This window comes from Malaclemys terrapin, chromosome 3 (assembly GCF_027887155.1).
Source record: "Malaclemys terrapin pileata isolate rMalTer1 chromosome 3, rMalTer1.hap1, whole genome shotgun sequence".
Taxonomy (NCBI): domain Eukaryota; kingdom Metazoa; phylum Chordata; order Testudines; family Emydidae; genus Malaclemys; species Malaclemys terrapin.
This window is the reverse complement of record NC_071507.1, coordinates 193,837,689-193,854,943: the sequence shown is the minus strand read 5'-3', so window position 1 is coordinate 193,854,943 and position 17,255 is coordinate 193,837,689. Positions and strand designations below refer to the sequence as shown.

Sequence of the window (17,255 nt, the reverse complement as noted above, 5' to 3'; positions counted from 1 at the left end):
CTCTGTTGGCTACCCGTTCCTTATCTCCCACAGCACACTGCCAGAAAGAATATACAACACCCACATAAATTCACTCACTGCCCCAAATGACAGTGGCTTTCCTCCTACCTTCCTCTTCAACAGAAGTTCCCCTCTGTAATACTCACTTCAATATCCTGGAACTGCCACAGTTACAACATCGCATACAACGAAAATAATGACTGTGGTGTTCTGACCTGATCTAAATCCACACTAGGCCTCTGGTAGAAGCTTCTCGCATACTGTTTCAACAAGATGATTGAACAAAATACAAGCAGGTTTCAGAGTAGCAGCCGTGTTAATCTGTATCCGCAAAAAGAACAGGAGTACTTGTGGTCTTGTTAGTCTCTAAGGTGCCACAAGTGCTCCTGTTCTTTTTGAAAATACAAGCATGAATTTTACCACCTACAGAGCTAGTAACACAGTGTGGATGCAACAGCTTGAGTTACAATCACGCATTAGCAGCTAATGCTATCACTCTCTGCTGCTAATCAAATCTATCTGTGTAACTCGAGTGTTGTTTTGAAGTGTGGTCACTCTTACTTGAGGTAGGCTAACTTGAGATAGTTCTGCTGTGAAGGTATACCCTCAGAAAGCTGATGCCCAGGCCTTCACACAGCCAAGAATATTAAGAATCTCACATCCAAATACGATTTAACTTCCTATCCTTGCACCAGGCTCTGAAGGTGCACCAAACTGTGTAACAGTGAAATATTTAGACATTTATTCATCTGTAGCTCTGTGGAAATCACCTGTTCTGAAATGATCCTGTGAGTCATGTTGACAAGAGTTCCCTTTGAGAGAGTTTCTGTTACTCCAACAGCTTCTGCTCCTGTAACAGGAGTGACATACTGACAATTTCTTGGGCTCAGAATGTGTACACAAGAAGTGCAGGATTGATGAAACAATAGCCAGAGACTTGGTGTTGCACTGCTGAGTAAGTGGAGACATTGTTCACCCCTTGAGCTGTAGTTTCAATCTCCTGTCGACTTAAGAGAAAACAGTATTTACTACAACCAGATGGCTGCATTCTCACAGGGTGATTTCTCCAGACAGAGGAAGCAGGATACATTGCAAGCCATGGAGTGCTCCAGAGAGTATCAGAAGAACTAAAAGTAATACCTTTCACTATAAAACATTATGTCTTAATCTGAAAAAGGAAAGGGGATCAGGAAAAATAAAAAGTATCAAAGACGAAAGTTAAGTCTAGCCAGTCAAATTTACCCAGCCCTACCTGCTTCAGACAACAAGCCCCATGAGCAGGTTTAGCCAGACCATTTTAAAGGGAAGAATGACATCGTGAAAGAGGAGGTTACTCACCCTGTGCAGTAACTGACAGTCTTCGAGATGAGTGTCTCTGTGGGTGCTCCACTCCAGGTGTTGGTGAATGCCTGCGCCTTCGCTCGGAGATTTTTACAGCAGTACTCGTACCGGTCGTACACACGCAGAACCTGCTCCCGCCCGCTCTGAGTGTACCTTAATAGTACGCGTGTGCGACCGGTCTCCTCAGTTCCTTCTCTACAACGGAGGCTACCCAAACTAAGAAGTAGAGGGGAGGAGGGTGGGTAGTGAAGCACCCACAGGGACACTCATCTCGAAGAACGTCAGTTACTGCACAGGGTGAGTAACCTCCTCTTCTTCTTCTTCTTCGAGAGATGTCCCTGTGGGTGCTCCACTCCAAGTGACTTAAAAGCAGTGTCTCTCAAGGATTTGGTAGGAATGCAGTAGATAATACAGCTCTGCCTAATCGTGTATCAGAAAGAGGGCCTTGAGTAAGGGCATAGTGCTTAACAAATGTGTGTTCAGAAGACCAAGTGGCCGCTTTACAGATGTCCGCCGGGGAACTTGGAGTAGAAAAGCCACGGAGGTAGCCACAGATCTAGTGGAGTGAGTTCTGATGCTGGCGGAAGGTGCAACTTTCTTTATCTGATAGCACAGTTGGATACACTCAGAAATCCAGTTTGAAAGTCTTTGGGTAGAAATAGTTGTCCCTTTGGAACACACTGCGATGGAGACAAAGAGTCTAGAGGAGATCCTAAAGGGCTTAGTTCTATCCAAGTAGAAGGACAAAGCCCTGCATACGTCTAACATATGCATTGTCGATTCAAGAGAGTTTGCATGTGGTTTAGGAAAGAAGGTCAGTAGGTGTATCGGCTCATTGATGTGGAATGACGAATGCACCTTTGGAAGAAATTTGGGGTGTAATCGAAGGGTAACCTTGTCCTTAAAAAACAGTGTATACGGTGGGTCTGCCACGAAAGCTGCTATTTCTCCTGCCTGTCCGGCGGAGGTGATTGCCACTAAGAATGCTGTTATCATAGAGAGGTGTAAAAGGGAACAAGTGGCTAGGGGCTCGAATGGTTGTTGAGTTAAGCAGGATAATACTAAGTGAAGGTGCCACGTAGTGGTAGGTGGTTTAATGTCTGGGTATAGGGATTGGAGTCCTTTGAGAAAACACTTGGTGATTGGATGAGCAAAAACAGAGGTATCATCGATCTTGTCACAAAAAATTGTAATAGCAGCTAAGTGGACTTTGATGGAGCTGAAAGAAAGGCCAGATTGCTTAAGGTCTAATAGGCAAATATGAGCGGAAGAGATGTAGAAGTAGGAGGAAGTTGTTTAGTTGAGCACAACTGTATGAATCGCCCCAGTTTCGGAGATAGATGATGCGAGTAGAGTGTGTTCTGCTATATAGGAGCACTCTTTTAACCTGCTCAGAGCATGCTAGTTTGTTTTGGGAAAACCATGTAGAAACCAAGCTTTGAGGTGAAGCATGGACAGGTTGGGGTGAAGAAATCGGCCGTGTTGCTGTGATAGGAGATTTGGAGTAAGGGGCAATGAAATTGGTGGGTGAACTGACATTCTGGTAAGGAACGGAAACCACGGTTGTCTGGGCCATGAGGGGGCAATCAAAATCACCGTGGCACGATCTGTTCGTATCTTTGTCAGAACTCCGTGGAGAACCAGTATTGAGGGAAAAGCATAGAGTAAGTCCTTGTGCCATGGGATCATAAACGCATCTCCCAGGGAATGTTTGCCCAGTCCCGCTCTGGAGCAAAATTCGGGACATTTTGTGTTTTTCGCAATTGCAAAAAGGTCTATGGTTGGGTAGCCCCAAATGCGGAATATGTTGTGGATGATCATCTCGTTTATCTGCCATTCGTGATCCCAGGGAAAGCATCTGCTCAATTCGCCTGCTGTGGTATTCATAGCTCCAGGAAGATAGGTGGCTGACGTTGTTCGCAAGGCACCAATTCCAGAGCTTCATAGCTTCTGTGCAAAGTGAGTGAGAGCGAACTCTTCCCTGCCTGTTTACATAGAACATGCAGGCGATGTTGTCTGTCATTATCCATACCTGTTGGTTCTGGATTAATGGGAGGAAGTGATGGCAGGCGTTATGTATGGCTCGGAAGTTCTAGGACGTTTATGTGCAGGGAGGTTTCGGTTGAAGACTATAGTTCCTGGGCTGTGTGGTGGGACATGCGTGCACCCCACCCTGTGAGGGATGCATTGGTAGTCATTATGAGGGATGAAGCATCCTGGAGAAAGGGAACTCCTGAGCAGAGGTTGGAAGGAACTGTCCACCATAGGAGAGAGTCTTTGACTCTGAAAGGTATGGATAGTGGCTTGTTTAGAGCGTGCACATTTGGTCTGTAAACCGTGGCCAACCAAGCTTAGAGCACCTCCTGTATACTCGTGCACTCTGGACCACGAAAGTGCACGAGGCCATGTGACCTAATAGTTGTAGACAGTCTCAAGCAGTGACCTGAGGACTGTTGTGAAGTTTCGTTGCCAACAGTTTTATGGTGTTGAAGCGATTGGGCGGGAGAGATGCTATTCCCGGCCGGGAATCGAGGTGTGTTCCTATGAACTCCAGGTGCTGGCTAGGAGATAATGTGGATTTGTTTTTGTTTATTTGTAGGCCGAGAGATAGGAAACAAGCAACGGTGAGCTGTGTGAATTGAAGCGCTTCGTCGAATGTTGAGGCTTCAAGGACACAATCGTCGAGGTAAGGAAATATTATGACCCCTTGTTTTCTGACGTAGGCAGTGACGACAGCTAGGAGCTTGGAAAAAACACAGGGGACGGTGGACAGGCCGAAGGGTAGCACCCTATATTGAAAATGTGTCAGCCGAGGGTAAAACGAAGGAAACGTCTGTGGGCTGAAAGCATAGTCACATGAAAATAGGCATCCTGTAGGTTGAGGGCTGAAAACCAATCGCCCTGCTCCAGCGCTGGGATTATGGTGGTGATGGTAACCCATTTTGAACTTTTGCTTTTTGATAAATTTGTTGAGCCACCTGAGGTTGAGGATTGGTCGCCATCCCCCGGCTTTCTTTTCTGTTAAGAAATAATGGGAATAAAACCCCTTCCCTCTGTGTCGTTTGGGCACAAGTTCCACTGCTCCCAATAGAAGGAGATGATGTACTTCTTGGAGGAGCAGTTGCTCATGAGAGGGTCCCTGAAGAGAGACAGGGAGGGTGCGTGGGTAGGAAGCAAGAATAGGAAAGGGATGGAATAGCCAACTGTGACGAGCTCTATAACCGACTTGTCAGTGGTAATGTTCTACCATTGATGGGGGAATGATCGTAGGCGGTGTCCAAAAATAGGGACATGTGGTGTAAGCGCTGAAGTGGGAATGTTGTTGTCTAAACCCTTGACCAAGGCTTCAAATTAGTCGGAGGGGGTTAAGACGCTGCCGAGGAGTTGGGATGACGACACTGGTATCTGGGTCTCCCCCAAACAGTTTATGCATTTTGAATGGCCATCTGAAAGAGGGATAGCATCATTGCAGGTAGAGCAGTGCTTAAAGCCTGGGGAGCCAGGCATGTCAGAAGAGAAAAGATAGAAAAATGGTAACTAAGTACTACTGGTAACTAACTAGCTAACTAGGAAGGAATTCAAACAAACTGAGAGAAAAAGTCTCTAACGAGTCTGATGAGCTCCGTCTCAGGCTGGGGATGGTAGAGAAGGAACTGAGGAGACTGGTCGCACAGGTACACTCAGAGCGGGGGTGGGGGTATGAGTGACTGGTATGAGTACTGCTGTAAAAATCTCCGAGCGAAGGCGCAGGGACTCACCAACACCTGGAGTAGAGCACCCACAGGGATATCTCTCGAAGAAGTAGCTTTTATTTCTCTATCAGCTGGCAAGAGAACTTACACCCCCTGAATCACAGAATCATAGAATATTAGGGTTGGAAGGGACCTCAGGAGGTCATCTAGTCCAACCCCCTGCTCAAAGCAGGACCAATCCCCAACTAAATCATCCCAGCCAGGGCTTTGTCAAGCCTGACCTTAAAAACCTCTAAGGAAGGAGATTCCACCACCTCCCTAGGTAACCCAGTCCAGTGCTTCACCACCCTCCTAGTGAAAAAGTTTTTCCTAATATCCAACCTAAACCTCCCCCACTGCAAGTTGATGAAATCATGCTCCCACTACAGTCAACAGCTTAACTCCAACTCACTTTTATGGGGTCAGGATTCACCCACTGTCTGAACTAGGAAAAATGGAATTACAGAATGGGGATCTTCATGCCTCAAAAATGGAAACCAAGACCTTCACACTGTTTGCTAGTTGGAAACGGAGACTTCTGTACATATGCTCTCTTTCATTGCTATGTCTTAAGTCTCTCTGATGTACAAGAACACTAAACAATAATAATATTTAGCTCACAAGCAGCACTTATCTCCAAAATATGAAAACCACACAATGGATAGTTAATGAGTTAGACATTAACCTTTGTATTACAGATTGGGAAATGTGGGCAGATAAATTGTAAATTACTTGCTCAAATCCAGAGGAAGTCAGCCTCAGAGCTGAGATTTCGGCCTTCCAGTCCTGTGTGCAGACCATGCTTCTCATGAAATAAAATTTAACATCTCTTTACTCAGATTTCAAAAGTCTTGTCAATATATAGAAACTAATACAAATAAAATAGAATTTAGGGCTAAATTCTGTCTTCAGTTGTCATGGGAGGCACTTGTGCATAGTTGAGGACAGACTATAGCCCTTAAGCATAGGGAAATACCATACATTGCACAGCAATTAGTGAATTAACTGGCAGAAGTATGTCACTCAGACTGAACAAGATAGTGGACAATATTTAACAGCACTATGCTTTCAGTTCTTCTGTTCTTATTACTTCTGCATTTTAATTGCTTCTAGTTCTTTATATGAACTTTACCCAGCATTACCTGTTTTGTTTCCCAAAATCTGCTGCTGTAACTGATGCACTGATAAGTATTACATTTAGTACTATTATTATTTGCAACAAGCTGCAAACAGATGGAAGCTCATATATAATGCCCCTTCTACTATGCATCTAGAGCAGGGGTTCTCAAACTTCATTGCAAGGCAACTCCCTTCTGACAACAAAAATTACTATATGACCCCAGAACGGGGAACCGAAGCTTGAGCCCGCCCAAGCCCCACTGCCCCTGGCACGGGGGCCAAAGCTGAAGCCCATAGGCTTCAGCCCCAGGCAAGGGGCGTGTAACATGAGCCCCTCTGCCCATGGCTGAAGCCCTTGGGCTTCAGATTCAGCCCCAGGCGGTGGGGTTTGGGCTTCAAGCTCAGGCCCCAGCAAATCTAAGCCAGCCCTGGTGACCCCATTAAAATGGGGTCCCGACCCACTTTGGGGGTTTGAGAACTACTAAAGTATACACGACACGCAACCAGGATATGCAGTGTTCTCCTTCGTTCCCCACCCCCTAAGCCCTTTCCTATTTACTGCTTTCTAATCCAGGAAAGCACAGACTCTACAATATTGTGTTATGTTAATTAAATACAGGTATTAAATTCTATTTGTTTCTCTCTGCTTCCAAATTTTCCATTTATTGCAGATTTTTGTATTGTAATATCTATCCACACTACAGATGTCAGAGGGAAAAATGAGTTTTGGCAGTGTCAGAGACAACTGGGGCATTCTGCACCCAGGAAGGAGCCCAGTGAGATAATTTCTGTTATTGGCATCCAAGAAATTGTTGAGCTTTTTTGCTACTTGGCAAGGAATACATCTCCTTTTTCCTTCTCCCTTTTGGGCTTTAAATTTGAAGGGATGAGATTTGAATTCCTCTTTTCCCACTGCTGCAACCAGTATCAATAACTATTTGCCTCACTGCACCTGCCCCAGAATCTAGCACTACACGCAACAACAGTGAATATGCACATTATCTTCATGTTTCTGCTAAAATTATCAGAGGTGAAATAGCATCAGTGCTAATGGCTGATTCTGCAAGTTGCTCCATGCTGACTCTGGGGTTCACCCACATGGAGTAACTTTCAAGAATGGGGCCAATGTATCATTACATTTTGGATTCAACATCCCAGTGAAATTAATAAGGCAGTTCACACTTTCTTCAGAGCTATTGTTTCAGTCTATCTGCAGAGTCAAGCAGACAGAATTGTGTCAGTTTAAACATGGCTCAAATTATTAAAGTTATTTTTGCAACTATAAGGGCCAGAGACTTTTTTATACAAAGGCTTATACCCTGGAGCACCTCTGTGCATCCACTGAAAAGCAAAAAGAGGGAATTATGTTGCCATTTATACAGTCACATAACTGCATTGTAGCCAGTAGCCATGGCATGGATAACACCACATCAAGACAGAAAAGGTGTGATGCAGTGTTCTGAAAATGGGAGAGAGAGTCAGGAACCCTCCAGTTCTAGTGTTTGCTCTGATGGAAGCCTTCCATGGCTGTGGGAAAGTTAAAACCTTTTCCCTATCTATAAAGCAGGAATAAGAACATTACAGCGGTCTTGTGAAAATTAATTCATCACTTAATGTTTGTGAAGAGCTTAGCAAAGTATCGTCATTAATAGTCTTTCTTCATTATTAACTTTTCTATTGTCTTTTGTAAGATATTTGGTCTACTTTTTAGGAGTACAGTAGCTACTACTGAAAATATCTGTTTTATGTCTATGCAATAACCTGTCCAGGAGCAATCAATTTCCTTTAGCTTAGATTTTAAGTTCTTTGGCGCAATGGCTTCTATTCGTGTGCATACAACACCCAGTACAACAGAGCCATCTAAGTGCTACTGCAATACAAATAAATAAATAAAATCTAAGAATTATTATTAAATAATTTATAAATAAACACAAATCAGTTTTTAAACATTTGAACAAAAACTTTCATTCAGCAAGGTTCGTCCCTGGAAATGTACTCCAGACCCCCGATGAACTTGACTTTGGAATAAAAACTGCTACTGTGCATTGTGGGAGTGGAAATGTAATTAATTATTTTGAACTTTAAAATATTTGTTTCATATAATTATTTTGATATATTGAGAATATGCCTAGGCAAAGTTCCTTGTGCCTATTTTCATTCTATCCTTGCTTATTGTTTTTTGCTTTCTATTGAGTGTTCTGCAAATATCCAAAAATGTATCATAATTAAAATATAGAAATATATTTAAACAATATTAGCATGGTTAATTTCCTAGCATTATTATAGTAATGTATGCAGTTTGCATGTACTGTACTATTATACTGATCTGATATTTTTCTGCCTACTACAGCTTAGCACCTGCTTGAATTATATAATAGTGGTGAAAAACTTGCCATTTCTATTTGTAGTGCATTATTCAGTACACCAAAGAGATTCTTTCTGGTAGCAATCACGATGCATTAATCTCAAAGCAGCATTCTTTCCAAGGATTTGTCTTGTTTTGTGTTGTCATTCCCCAGGACAGCCAGACTTCATGACGTATATTATGGTTCAAAGTAGCTACCATATAAATCTGTCCAAACTAGCCCCTTCTTTAATAGGGTTCGGATAAATTTTAAAAATAGGAAGTCAGAACTATAAACTTCAGAGATATCAAAAGTCAACCCATCAGTGCTAATCAAGATGGCAACTTATTTTGGAAGCACATATCTGGATTTAATCAAGTATTCGCTCTTCCTACAAATGCCTACTAAGAAAGATGTATACAACAACACGTTGACCTTGCATCACATACACAAACAGCTTCTTAAATGAAATAGTAGACAAATATGTCAAAAATGTATCTCAGTTTTCAGGAGGAAAATAATCAATTGCATAATGAGATTTATGTAGCACGGTATCTTGAGCAACATGATTGGAATATAGGCACTGTGCAAAAAGTTTACAACAAGCGTTTATTACAAAGTTAGTGTGTGTTTTAATACGCTCATATAGGTATAGTTATCTAAAAAATGAAAAGACAGTATGAATATTTAATAACAGCTCAGTAAGAATGTGAAATATTATAGGATAACGAATGTGCAAAAATCATTTCCAGAAGCCCACCCTGGCATATATAAAAGGCCATGATTTAAGAGTTCCGTCCTGTAGGTGTCAAAGGTCAAAACAATGAGCTATTAAAGATACTTTCACTTCCCTTGAAATAAAGTGCTGTTTTGGGCCAAAAGGTGAGAGGTTAGAAAAACAGTTTGTCTGCTGGTCTATTCCCATTCTTCCTCCTGACAGGAAACCATACATGCTCCTAGACACCATTTAGGGTTAACCTAGGGTCATGGCCATCGACTAAGTACCCAGCTAAAGGAATTCATTATTTATTTATTCAAAAGAAAAGACTGCAAGGCCACAGGTTAAATTTGTGTCAAACACAAATTTTACTCTAAAGTTCAGCTAAGCATTAATGGTCCAATAAAATAAATAATCCTCATTCCATTGCCACTAAAGGAAGAGTAAAGCTGTGGCCATAATTACGTATGATTAAGGAGACAACTGTAAAAAAAAATCTTATGATTATGTACATGGTTATTAGGTCAAGATGACAAACTGATTTTTCTTAATATCTTAATTTTTTCTTTTAAAAAATTGGAAATTTCATCTTATCCTTTAGGATGTGGTTCAGACCAAATCCTGTAATTCCAATATTGAAGTTTTTTAAAATGAACTATAAAAAAGCATTAATTATTAATTTATAGTGAGGTTCACTATTGTTCAGGTGCATGTTCAGACATCTAAAAAATGTCCTGCTATGCTTACACAATTTTGGGGGACACACAGTAGAATAATATACCTAAATGTTTTGTAAAAATGTAAACTAGATAACATTTTAAAATTGTCATTTGTATGGTCTTATGGAGTTGCAATAATACCAAGTGTCAAAATACAGGGAACAAGGGCTTCTCTTCCTGGTTTGAGACAATAATTTCTCAATATAAAGTCCTCGGTAGACATGGTTGATTTTATTTTTAATTAACAAAAAAAAATCAAAATTTCAAAGTTGCTTGAATTTCACAAGGTTCAAAACAGGCCCATTTTGATTTTATACAACTTTTTGGTCACCATTTTTAATAAAGTCAGGTTTGGGTTTTTTAACTGAAAATATTATAAATTTTTCATTAAGTATTCACTAATAAAAAATGTCAAACATTTTGATAATGTTTTTGATAATTGTTTTAAAACATCACACAAAAATGAAAATGTCAATAGTTTGAGAAATCTCTTAGTTTTGAAAAGGAAAAGGCTATTTTTCAATGGAAAATTTGTTCTTTGAAAAATTTCAACCAGTTTTACCCCCAGTTTAGCTGGGTCTGGAATTACACACATATAGTTACATAGAACCAGAAACAAACCATATGCCCTGTGTGATGAACTAGGGCTATATCTCTGCAATTTATGAGACTGATATTATAAAGTTGTATTATGAGAAAGTGTTGTATCATAAATGCCTATATGTACATGGATCCATCACTGCTAACAAGCCACTTAGCACATACACCCCACACAAATACAGTGGGAACTAAAGGTTAATGATGGTACTTAAACCTGACAAAAGATTATGCTAAAAAGTAGCTAAGCCTTGAAAATCCACTTTCGCTGAAGGGAAGGGAAAAGGCAGGAACAATGGAAAGTTACCCAGAAGACAGAACAAAGCCACACAGGAACAGGAGAACCAGACAGGAAGTGGGGCAGGAGAAAGCAAGTTCACAGATGTGGGTAAGGGGCTCCAAAAGGAGAGGTCAACAAGCAAGTAGCAGTCTTATGAGGTAGGGGGGCCCTACATACTTTCCTGAGCCCAGATGGTTTCAAGGACTCTGGACCACCCAACAGACTCAGACCCAGCCCAAAGAATGCCCTGGAGTGATGAGGAAGCTGAGGCAAGGACATACATATAGTGTTTATTGTTTTGTATGAACTGTGCTTTACATGATTAAGGATAAAAGAGCATTAATGTGTTAAACAATGTACAAAATGTATGTGTGTATATGCATAACAACTACTACATGCACCTGAAAAAGTTAAACTGTAAACCAAAAGTTTCATACCTTTGGGATGGAGTTCTGGGAAAGGGGAGTGCACTGTGCCTAGAGGGACTAGGAGGCTGGATAGCAGGTTCCAACACTGGGAGGGGGTGCCAGATAATAGGTCTGCACCCCGAGACTGTGCTGCAGGACCCAAGATTGGGGCAGTGGTTAGACGCTGTTCAGGCTCCAGAAGCTTAAAACTCCCCAGGGGATCCAGAGCACAGAGGCTTGGATTGCTTTCACAGCAGTCCTACTGAGTGGGTGGAAAGGGGTTTTCACTTGGATCTGACACCCTTCATCTCTGGAAGTTTAACACTGAACATGTGGGAAAAGGTAGTGCCTTTGTGATTCTCAGCAGTGATTTCGCTAGATCGGGGGTCGGCAGCTTTTCAGAAGTGGTGTGCCAAGTCTTCATTTATTCACTCTAATATAAGGTTTTGCGTGCCAGCAATACATTTTAACGTTTTTAGAAGGTCTCTTTCTAGAAGTCTATAATAGATAACTAAACTATTATTGTATGTAAAGTAAATAAGGTTTATAAAATGTTTAAGAAGCTTCATTTAAAATTAAATTAAAATGCAGAGCCCCCTGGACCGGTGGCCAGGACCCGGGCAGTGTGAGTGCCACTGAAAATCAGCTCGCGTGCCACCTTCAGCACGCGTGCCATAGGTTGCCTACCCCTGCTCTGGACTATCCTGGATGGAATGTTGTTTAGGTATTCTAAAGGGAGTCCTCCTTTTCTCTAAGTATAGTCACTACATGGTAACATATAGCCTCAATATTCTTACAGAAAAGATTGGGTTGTACCCACAAGGAACCCATTGTAATCAAAAGACTAAAGATATTCTTACCAAATTAATCAGCTGCATGTGGATGATATCTTCCACTAATACTGCTGTTTCATGAAGGGGCCTGCGAACATCCCCTAAGGAAAACCTGGAAAAAAAATGTTTCACGTAAGGCTACCAAATTGGAAGAAAAACAAAAACAAAAACCTTACATGAAACCAAGCAAAATGAAAAAGTCACCTGTATTTAAACTTTTTGTGAATTGAAGATGAATTGATTAAATTAAGGAAGAGAGCACTGAGGATGAATATCAGAGGAACAAATCTTAACACAGTGAGATATATTAGAGCAGTGCCGTAACAAGGGTGAGGCGACTGAGGCACTTGCCTCGGGTGCACAAAGGGGAGGGGCGCAATCACCTCCTCCCCTGAACGCTCCGCCCCTGCTTCTCTGAGCCCCCGCTTCCTGCGAATCAGCTGTTCGCGCAGGAAGCCTGGAAGCACGGAGAAACAACCAGCGGCGCACTCAGGCCCAGGGAGTCGGAGGCAGAGCAGAGGTGAGCTGGGGCAGGGAGCGCAGGGCCGGGTCTAACTTTTTTGCCTCAGCTCCAAGCAAAAAAAAAAAAAAAAAGTGATGGGGGGAGGTGCTGTTGCGGTGCGGCCGGAGGAGCGAGGCGCAAGGGGGGGGGTGCGGCTGCAGGAGCAGGGGGGGCACGGCGCGGTGGAGGAATGGGGGTGGGGGAGCACAGCGCGGATGGAGGAGCCAAGGGGGTAGTGGCGCAGCCGGAGCAGCGAGGGCGCAGCATAGCCACAATGTGGCCAGAGGAGCCAAGGGGGGGCGGCGCTGCCAGAGGAGCGGGGGGGGGGGGGGGAGGCACAATTTTATATTCTTGCTTCAGGTGCAAAAATAGCTAGTTACGGCTCTGTATTAGAGAGTGGAATCGCCACTGAAGAGCAGAAGTGAAAGCTCAACTACTAGGGACAAAACTAGAGTAGCCCAAGTTGTAGTAAATGTAGAGATCAATCCTATGTTAGAAAGAGGATTAATTTAATAGGTCTTAACCACCTTTAATTTCTATGAAGCAGCTACAGCCACATCATAGTATGGTATCTAACAGTAAGGATATCATTTCCTCTTCTGTTTACAAATTGACATACAGCCTTTTAAGTTTTTACTCATCAAAATATTTACATTAAATGTTTATGTTAGTGTCTTCTTTTTCCAAAGCTAAATGCTAAGTAACACATGCTTTCAGAAGGAAGTGTTATGGATTAAAAGAAAGGATTTTTTAGGAATTATTACAGATGCCTTGTCAAGTGAATTTTCTTCTATGATCTTTATAATTCAGCCCTACAATGCCCTGTACATAACCCTACCTCAAAATGCACAGTATTGACAAGAACAGGAATAGTTACAGAAGCAGTTGTGGTGGTAGGTTTGAAAAGAAAAAGACACAAATAGGAAATCAATGATTCAGGTGAAATACTGGTAAAACCAAAGAGAGAGCTTTACAGCACAAAGATATTTGTTGTCAGCCTAACTTTGATTCAACAGAACTTCTTGGTAAAGAAAGTAAATTGTTCACAGCACTCATGATTAAACTGCTTCAACGGAAGAACCTCAATGTATTGGAAGAACTGAAGTAAGGTGCAGCATCCCCTATCCTATCTCTAATGTGATCTGGCATAAAAGAAGAGTATCCACTTACTAGGACGAGGCCAAATCTCTCTCTGAATCAGGTATCTGTAATAAATGCCAGGTCAGGGCCAAACATTATGGATCTCCTCAGTCTAATACCAAACTAACCTTACTCTTAACAGCATCATCTGCAAATCACACGCTAGACCACCAGCAGCCTTCTTAATCCCGAGAACCCTACTGATTCAAAGAAAAACCAGGGGAAATCAGAGAACACATGGAATAAAAGAGGGGAAATGGATCATTAGGCTAGCCAATTTCTACCCTATTATGTAAGGCAAGTAGGATCCTATTTATTTTTAAAAAGTGACTAACATCTCTTCTGTTCTCCCAACACCCTGAGGTTGGAAGCCCAAGCCACACTCAGGCAGAACTGAAGCTTCCAGGATTCTGACTGGGGACTCTGCTTAACATCTCATGCTTACACTAACACTGCAACAAAACTTTCCACACAAAACAGCAGCTTCACTGCATGATACACACATAACTTGGACGCAAATTTTTAACACATCAGCCACATTACATGTTGAAATGTGCAGCTATAAAATAAGTAGTAATACTGAGCCCTTGTCTATTTACATACAGATCTCGTATGTTTAAGAGCTGAAGAGTGAGAAGGAACTTATTAAAGAACTTTTCCCTCACCTCAATTCTTCCTTCCACATAAAAATAAGACATGGAAATTTCTTCCCTGGCATGAAGTGCAGTACCATAGTCTACTACTACCTGGCAACAGATACTCCGCATCTACAACAAAACTTTATTAGTACTTCTTGGTTCAAACTAAACAGAGTAGCTGTAACATCTGACAAGCACACTCCAAGCATCCAATATAATCATGAGAACTTGTAAAGAACAATGAGTTTAGCACCAGGATTCTCAGGAAAACACAGAAGTCATTATTCTGCAAGCCTTGTTGGTTATCTCAGCCTCTACTTTTGGCTCCCTCTCTATCCAACCTTTGATTCGATTATTTTAGAAAGTTAAACCTTTTCATCCCAATGTGCTTCCAACAGGATGGTTGTTGCCTGGATCAGTCAAAACTTCATAATACCAAACGTATGTCAAAACAAAGAAGCCATTTCAATAATATAGCATTGCAGATATGAAAGAAGACTTAGCACATTTTCTAATCTCCCTTTACTTTGTTTCTTATGGACCAAATTCTGCCTCCCTTGCTCACACTGAGTTTCTACAACAGGGGTATTTGAGGAATAAGATACTATTCACTGTGAGGAGAATCAAAGTGGTAGAAGAGGAAGTTACTCATCTTGTGCAGTAACGATAGTTCTTCGAGATGTGTCCCCCTATGTGTGCTTCACTGTAGGTGTATGTGGATCCCTGCGCTTTGGATAGGAGATCTTGATAGCAGTGTCCGTTCAACCCTCTCACGCCCTCTCCCCGCCTCATGCTCTGCCTCAAGGCTAATTAGCATTGCGTGGGCGAACCACCCTCAGTTCCTTGTCTACCGCAGAGTCCCATCAAAAACTCCAAAGTAGAGGGAAGTAGGGCAGGGTGTGGAGCACCCACAGAGGGACACATCTCGAAGAACCATAACTACTGCACAAGATGAGTAACTTCCTCTTCTTCTTTGAATAGTGTCCCTATGGGTGCTCCACTGTAGGAAACTCCCGAGCAGTATCCCTAATGAGAGGTTGGGGCTTCGGAGTTGAGACTGTTAATGATGATAATACTGCATCTATTACAATGGAATTAGGCAGAGGGTGTGAAAAAAGAAATTCCACATTCTTGGGGAGATGCATACTATTTTTTATCAGCCTGTTTGCATGTTCGTGTGGCCAATGCTGGCGTTTGCCATATAAAGTTAGCTGGATCCAAAAGCGCCTTATTGATGGGGAGAGCTATCCTGGAGGAGGAGGAGGATGTATGTAGGATATCCAGAAGCTTATGGTGAGTGTCTTTTAACCTTCTCAAGAGATACTTGTAAGGTATCTGCCATCCTTAGTCAGGTCTTGGAAGACTTTAAAATCATCTGCCATAGACAGTGGAGGGGACATTACTGCCTTATCTGGAGAGGAAGAAGAGATGTTAGTAAGTGGTGTAACCCTCTCCTCTAGTCTGACCTCCTGGCTCCTCCAAGATCTCCTCAGGAGGTTCTTAGGCACTAGAGATGGTGGCTGAGGGGGAATGCCTCGCAGTCTCCCAGTGGGTCACACTAGATGCCCAGGAGGCATGGTACCTACAGGCTGCCCATGGATCCCAATAGGACCAGTGGGCAGTGGAAAAAGCATGGGTGGTTGATCCCCCGATTGGTCATACCACTGGGGTTGTCCAGAACGAGAGTATGACTGGGCAGTCCCGGGTTGATAGCAAGAGGAAGCATGATGAGAGTGATGGAAGAGGACCCCCCCCCCGGGTCACTGGAAAATGGTGGAGCCAATACAGAGAGCGGAGGTTCAAGGCTCGGTGCTGGTGGTGATTCTTGGGCTCAAGATATGTCTGGTACCAGGGCCCCAGTACCGATTAGAAGAGGCTCTGGTACCTCAGATACCATGAGAAGCTAAATTCCTGTGGTGCCACAGTAGTTGGTACCGTCAGTGATTGCTAATATTGAATCAGCAGTACCGAGGGAGTTGGAGACTTTGGCTTCACAGAGCAGTCCAGTGATGGTTGCTCAAAGTCGTTACTGATGTGAACGTCCATACCGACGCCGTCTGCCTTGAGGTGACATTGTCTCCACTTCTGTCCCTGACCAGTGGTACTGCTGCTTCAGTGCCTGTGCCCATAGGTCATTAGGCATACCAGAAGTATCCGACACACTAGACCCATGCAGTCTGTGGCTACCATGCTTAGGCACCTTCAGTGCCATAGGGAGACTGAATGTGCCAGAAATTTCCTCTGGCTGGTTTGGGGCTGACAGATCTCTTTTTGGTCTTATGTGGAGAATCCAAGGATTTCTCTCTCAGTTCACCAGCCTTGGAGTAGAAGACTACAGAAAAGACTGATGTCACCTGGGAGACTCTGGGCCTGGGTCAGTCACAGGCTGAAGAGCTCCCTCCATGAGGAGCAGCTACACTTTCAATTCCCATTTTTTTCAGGATCTGGTTTTCAGCTGCTGACAGCAGGTACACTTCTGTGGAACGTGGTCCTCCCTGAGGGAATGACAGTGGGAAAGACCATCTGTTACCAGAATAGACTCCTTACAGGAGAGGCACCTCAAACCCAGGAGAACCCGGCATGCCCCTTGCTGGGGACAATCTCCAGTCATGGGGGAGGGGGATCAGGTGTGTGAAGGGGTAAAGCAAACATTTTTAAGGCTTTTCTTTTAGTTTTTCAAAAAAGGAGAAGAGAAAAAATGAATGGAAACTATGAGATTAAAAAGAAAAACACTAAAACAAGCTAAGAAATTTTTTTTAAAGAAGTAAACTATCCATAAATGGACTGCTAATTGCTCCATCTCTAGTCAGGGGAGATTGAGCACCCATAGGGACTCTACTCAAAGAATATGGCCCCAAATAAATAAGATGTTATATTGTAGTTTC

At 42.7% G+C, this 17,255-nt stretch overlaps 1 protein-coding gene across 6 annotated transcripts in view; it reads right to left on the bottom strand.

The window, feature by feature from the left end:
• Positions 1-17,255, bottom strand: part of SUPT3H (SPT3 homolog, SAGA and STAGA complex component) — a 445,162-nt gene that overhangs the window by 193,708 nt on the left and 234,199 nt on the right. For 5 of the 6 annotated variants that reach the window (XM_054021899.1, XM_054021900.1, XM_054021901.1 and 2 more), the window contains one exon: positions 12,118-12,202. The exons of the other annotated variant lie outside the window; for it this stretch is intronic. In XM_054021899.1, the coding sequence (XP_053877874.1) occupies positions 12,118-12,202 (85 nt within the window). The remainder of the gene's footprint in view (positions 1-12,117; positions 12,203-17,255) is intronic. 6 annotated transcript variants of the gene reach the window in all.